General features: G+C 40.8%; 2 protein-coding genes across 2 annotated transcripts in view; one reads left to right on the top strand and one right to left on the bottom strand.

Moving 5' to 3' along the window:
* The window catches only part of skap1 (src kinase associated phosphoprotein 1), a 36,248-nt gene extending 34,054 nt beyond the window's left edge, over nucleotides 1–2,194 (top strand). The window contains exons 12-13 of the mRNA XM_035664781.1: nucleotides 990–1,092; nucleotides 1,427–2,194. Of these exons, the coding sequence (XP_035520674.1) occupies nucleotides 990–1,082 (93 nt within the window). The 3' untranslated portion in view covers nucleotides 1,083–1,092; nucleotides 1,427–2,194. The remainder of the gene's footprint in view (nucleotides 1–989; nucleotides 1,093–1,426) is intronic.
* A 6-nt stretch (nucleotides 2,195–2,200) lies between these two features.
* Nucleotides 2,201–6,351, bottom strand: snx11 (sorting nexin 11). Its single transcript, XM_035664770.1, has 3 exons — nucleotides 5,977–6,351; nucleotides 5,670–5,894; nucleotides 2,201–5,234 (listed from the first exon to the last, which is right to left on the bottom strand). The coding sequence occupies exons 2-3, from the start codon at nucleotides 5,882–5,884 to the stop codon at nucleotides 4,028–4,030; spliced, it is 1,422 nt and encodes a 473-aa protein (XP_035520663.1). The 5' UTR covers nucleotides 5,885–5,894; nucleotides 5,977–6,351; the 3' UTR covers nucleotides 2,201–4,027.
* Nucleotides 6,352–6,425: the final 74 nt, after the last annotated feature.

Raw genomic sequence — 6,425 nt, forward strand, 5'->3', positions numbered from 1 at the left:
AACATAAAATCTCACATTCCACCTACAATTAAATTCAATTAATGTTCACACTTCACAAATTTATAATACAAATTGTAAATTGTAAAAAGCAACTTATTGATTCAGCCAACAATAATTACATTAAGCTTCTATTTAAAAGGGAGAGTGTATTTTTAAAGTCACATCTTCTTGTAGGATAGAGACAACCGGAGCTTTTATAATATTAACTAATAAATGCATTCATTTTATTTGTATTCATGAATTTAATTGATTGCAACTTTTAAAATGGGTTCTTAACTCTTGAATGTTTTTACGTCTCCTCTCATTCAGTTGATAAAATATTCACCAGAATCCAAAATAATTTCCTAAAGTTGTTTGTTTTGTTTTACCAGCTGTCAGAAAACCCCTGAAGGTGTTTCACTCTTTGGTTTTATGAAACTGAAAAGATTTTATTAACTTTATTTTTTTCACCAGATTACATTTAAGCATCTGTGACCCACAGCGTTATATTTTATGTATTAAAGGAAGAGTCTGCTCCTGTTTCTGTTTATTAACAGTAAAGAAATGAAGTCTTGTTATAATTAGTCTGAGAAACAGACAAGCTTTCGTTTATTTTAGACACTCACCGTCTCAATAGTCTTGTTTACTGTTTTCTCCCATTTTGGATGAAACCCTGGAGGCAGCTCAGTGTCTATTACATGTGTATTTTGTGCATGGCTGTGTTGCAGTGGGATCCAGACTCTCCTGGATTTCCTTTTTCTGAAGCTGAGTTTATACAGCGAAGAGCATTGTTAACCTTATTATTATAGTCGCCACCGTAAGGGATCGGGGCCAACATATAATTGCAGTTCAAATCATCCGAATGGTTGTCCTAATGTTAATAATACGAGACAAACGGCACGCTGAAATCAAATAAAAATGTGAGATTGGTGCTTCATCCTGCTTCGTTGTACTTGTCCTCGGACCCCCTCGGAGGCTTACGGTTGTTTATTTCTTCATTTTGGGTCCAGGAGTACAACATTCACGGCTGGTGGGTCGGAGAGCTGAACGGCACTGTGGGCATCGTCCCGAAGGACTTCCTGCACCCTGCCTACATCCTCTGAGCTCCAACAGGTACCGAGGCACTCTCTTATCATCAGCATTATGGACCATTACTGTGGCCTAATACACAGAAACGGTCCCCCTGGTACTCATCCAGATTGCCACTGAGGTATATGCAGTCGTTGACCTGCCATTTATGGCATCTGCTGGCTGGAAGAAGTACTGCATGAAGCAATCTGAGCGGTGCAGTGGGCAACGGGTGGGAATAAATATGTGCACCAAAAGCATGATTACAGCGCCAGTTGTCCTATTTAAGAAAATGATTCCCTAATACTGTTAGATAGGCAAGAGCTTAAAATGAATTCTGAATTATTAATGCGTGCGTGTGTTTCTTTTTCTTCTCCAGCGTTGCTGCTGACACCTCCGGCCGTGGATTTCACAGACACAGTCAGATGATTCTGATTATTCTGTAAATTATATCACGTAAATCTGCTGCTGTGGTACTTAATCCTGCAGGCTGTAAACCTATAAACCTATGCAAACCAGATCTACAATTAACAATTAAATAGATTAATCAGTTAATCGACAGAAACTGAATAATCGATGATCCATTCATATTTAAAGTAAAAAGCTTCTTGAATATGAGAATTTGTTGCTTTTCTCTGTTTTATATAATTGAATTTATATAAATTTAATATATTTTGGTTTTTGGACAGAAAAGTAATCTGAAGACGTCACTTTAAGTTCTGGTGAATTTTAACATTTTAAAAATGTTTTATAGACAAAACAACTGATTAATTCATAAGAAAAATAACAATCATTAATGAAAGTAATTGTTATTTGCAGCCTTTGTGCAGATTCATTAACTATTGTGGACTAATACATTTATCAGTTCACAGTATGTAGATGTGTGTTATTTTCTTGTTTCACCATGTTATGTAAAATATTTTAAACTACATTATATCAGGAGTTTATTACAAAAATTCCCAAAATAGCAACTTTGTGTAATTATTCAGTTAAAACTCAGTTTGTTTATTAATCTTGTTTCATTTTCAGCCACTAGGTGGCAGTGTTGCTCCAATGTCTAGTCTTTAAACCCCTGAGATGTGTTTGGTAATAACATTGTATTATATATAACATTAATAATGTGAAAGCACTGAAATAAACACATGTAACACAGTAAAGAAGAAAAACTATTTATTTGAAATAAAATTAGATTGTAGTTTGTTGTGTATTTACATGGACACAGAAACTCAGGATGTTTTATCATTGCCCTTGTAGATCCATGTTATAAAATAAAAGGTCTCCTTAAAAAGGGGGGGCTTTTGCGTCTGAACATTTTAAAAAAAACTTTTAAAAAGCAAAAAAGAAAAAGAAACTATTCATTTACAGTGTAGAAAGAAAGCAAAAGCCAGCACTCCACAATCCACCTGCGAGGTCCCGGTACGTCTGCGGCAGCGGCACAATAAAACTCTGGGTCCCTTTTATTATTTAAAAACAAAATGAATCACAAGCAGTAGTGTGTGAAAGCAACGTGGAGGTCAAACTGCAGCCAGCTTACACAAGGAGTCAAAGGTTGTAGTTAGTTATTGTGTTTTTTTAAGTGTTAGTGTTTGTAAAGAACAGAACAGGTCACAGAAACGACAATGTCAAGATCACAAGACTGAAACTGTGTGTGTCCATTACAGAGAGGCTGCAAACTCAATAACTCTTCTACTGTACTCGGATTTCTTATCGTAATAAAGTTCTTGTTGGGCTAAATACTTGTTATTTTCCCTCTCTGATCCACTATTCTGAGAATAAATACCCGGTTAACACTGCAGCCTATAAAACATTGTGTGTGTAAACTCACTACATGTTGACCCAACAGGTTACCAACCAGGTTTAGCGACTACGTTAGTAAGTTACATTATATATCAGCATTAAACTTACATGATCATGATCCAGTAGTACACAGTTGTTGACATAAATAGTACAGTGATTTTTTTTAAAATGGGTTTCACATTAAGTGAGGCTGTAAATCAGAACAGGAAAGCTGTGTGTGATTATTCCAGTGACTTTAAAGGATAGATCTTCTCAAGTCTGTCTTAAAACGATACCAACATGCCCGTATTATACAATCCATGTAGTTGTTCCTGCTGTGCGTACAGAGATCCCTTCCTAAGTGATCAAACAGACACATAACCTAGAGTCTTTAAAGTTTAACTACAGTTCATTTCATCATCTACCAAAGTCTTATTTGTTCTGAATTCCCTCTCTCTCGCCGTCACAGCTCAGCAAGGAAACACCGACAGAAACTGGTAGTAAACAGTAACCTCATTTGTCCGACTCACATCTATTGAGGCCTCTTTTAGCTTCAGCTGGACTTCAGAAAGCATTTTTAGATGCAGTGTGTGTTTTTTAAAATCTCATCAGGAAGGTATCTCTCGTTCAAAGAACATACAGACACACAAATGTTAATCTAGACTAGAAAATGTGAATCTAACCTTTAATTCAAGTGTATACCACTGTCATAATCTGTCGTTATTGAACCACAATCCCATTAAAATGTACGTTTTGTCCGTTTCACTCGACAATAAAACCTTTAAGCTCTTTATATATATGGATAAAATCAACCCTAAGATGCATGTTTCCTTTTGTGAACGTGAGCGCCCTCTGCTGTTCCCAAAAAGGCAAACATCATCCACAGCAGAGGAGTCAGTTAGAGACTGTGTTTGGTGTACCTGAGTGTGAATGAAGGTATTCAATTTAAAATTAAACATACCAAAAAAGCGTAATATGGTTGGCAGACACCAGATTATTCGCATTGTGAAGACGCTATATAATGCGCAGATATTTTGAAATGCCACTCAGCACCTTGTGTACGTGCGCTGTGATGAAATATGTCTTTAACAGGCAGCAACTCCTGAATTAACCCCATTCAGTTGTTTAACTAATGCACCTCCACCTCATGAGTTTCCTCCGTGGCGTCCAAAGACAGCGAGGACAGCGTTTCCTGCTCCGTGCATTAACTGTCGGCTAATCCGGGCGAGCAGCTCGTCTCTAAGATGCTGAAGTCGCTGTTTTCAGTCAAATCTGCCGCAGTTAGGGCCGAGTTAAGGTCCAACGATTTACTCAAGTCACTGATCTCCGCCGTGTATTCCAGGTCCTCATCCTCCCGGGTGGGAATGCCGTCTTTTTCCACGGTGCATCCGTTCATGTGAAGGTCCAGAATGTTTATACTGGAGGCGTCTACGTCCGACCAGAGAGCGACCTCCTCAGGAGACGTCTTCACGTAGCCGTTGGCATCCAGGATCGAGTCCTCGGCCTCGTCACAGACGCTCTCATCATCGCTGACCTTGACGATGCTGTCGTTGGAAGATGGCAGTGAGTGGCTGTCCTCGTCGCTCTCGTCTTTGTTCCCGACCAAATCCACGTCTTCTTCAACTCGCTTTTGGTCCTTTTGTTCAGTGTCACCGCCAACACTTTGCACATCGGCGGTCTCTTCGTGGATTTGTGACGCGAGTGGCGTCTCCACTTCGCTCTCCGATTCTGAACTTTTGTTGTCTGGCTCTTTTGAGTTCTTAAGCTCCTCCGTACAGCTGACGTCTGCAGCGTGACCCTCAGTGCCGTCAGCATGCTCAACACCATTAACCTCAGAGATGATACGGTTTTCTAAAACCTGCTTCACAGAGCAGACCTCTTCCACAACTTCATCTTGAGATCTGGCGTCACTGTCTTTAAAATCTAAAACTGCTACAGAATTCAGTGTTTCCGGCTCAGAATTGTTTATATTTGCGTCTTCAGAACTTTCCTGTTGATCAGCGTTCTCCTCAACGGCCTTTTCTTCTGCATCTAAAGTCCCAACGCTCTCCTCTTTAACCGAACACACCTCCTCAAACACGCCGTCCACGCCACAGACCTCCTCGAAGCCAGTCCCCATGGGCGAGTGCACCTCCACCGGTGTCTGTATCCGGCAGCTCCTCTGCTGCGTCGGCTCTGCGAGGCTCAGGCTCTCACGGTCGTCCTGGCTGTCACCTAGCAAAAAGCTGGCCTCTGTGGGGCCGCAGTCCTCAACGACAGCCTCTAGATGGTTGTTCTTCTGGACGAGCCTTACAGCGGTATCCTTATCACAGAGCTGCTGTAGATCTTCTAGAGGGTCAGAGTCGCTACATGCCACAAGCTCAGGGCTGAAGGTCTCTTTAGGTTGTAGGCAGGGTTGGTGAGGAGCTGGACTGTGGAGCGAGAAAGAGAAAACATTTACTTCACTGGGAATTTCCACAGAACAGGAAGTAAAACTGGCTCTCTCCAACGGTAAACTACACCGGCTGTACGAGCACCTTTAGTACCTAATAATTATAAGGTTTTATCTTTGTTTAATCTGTGAAACTAGGAAGAGCACAAACAAGAAGTTGTGGTTTTACAGGTATCTATTCTTTGACAGGTGATCCTGAGAAAGTCACAGTAGCTGTTGCTAAGCTAAGATAACTGGTAGCTCCACATTTTTTCTATCCAACTCACCTCTTGTTTTAATTCAGTACATATAAAAAGATGTTCATATGAGGGAATATTTGCATCCAGTTCCAAATATCTGAATGAATTAATGGTTCAGTTCGTCATTCAAACCTACAATAAGCTATTTTCTTTTTAAGATTAACTCCTAATATTACCTCTCCATGGACTCGTACGAAACGGTCAAACTTGGCTCCTTGATGGAGTCGTCCTCCTGAGCCTGAGCGAAGCCCAGATTGGACGAGGCGTAGGTGAGGATGGCGTCCGTCACGGAGTAGGGAGTGTGGCCCTGAACGCAGTCCTCGATGTGACCGACTGGCAGCTGGGTCTGCAGGAAGAGGTGGAGCTGGCTGTCTGACAGACATACTGTCATGTGCACCACTCTGCCAGGACAAAGGTACAAAAGATTAGCTTTGGTATCGAGGTAGCTTGCATTACAAAACTGTAAGTAGAACAAGAACTGACTTGTCCAAGAAGGCCTGAAGTCCTTTTCTTCTCGACTCTAAGAAGTCCTCATTGCTGAAGGAGAAGAAGGACTTTCCTGGAAGGTCTGGGACCGGACTGGAGGGAAGAAAACAGGCAAAAAGGCTTCATTATGCATGTGTGTGGCTTATAGCATATTTGCTTCCATGTAGGTGAAAGGATGAGCAGCTTTAAAGAAGCATTCATTGATTTTTCTGGGTTACAACAAACTCGTTAACACAAGAGTGATGTATGATCACCTAATAAAGTTGGGTTAGGGCAGACAGTTGCCTATTTACACATGATTATTCATTTGGAGTTTCTGGTCAGCTGATGAACGTAAATTCAATATTCTCTCTCATTTTAGCTCCGTTTTGGTTTCCACCAACTCCTGAGAGAAATATCTGTCTGTCTGTCTGTCTGTCTGTCTGTGTCTGTGTCTGCCTGTCTCT

Source organism: Morone saxatilis, unplaced genomic scaffold (genome assembly GCF_004916995.1).
Source record: "Morone saxatilis isolate NCDOM2014 unplaced genomic scaffold, NCSU_SB_2.0 Contig1, whole genome shotgun sequence".
Lineage (NCBI taxonomy): Eukaryota > Metazoa > Chordata > Actinopteri > Moronidae > Morone > Morone saxatilis.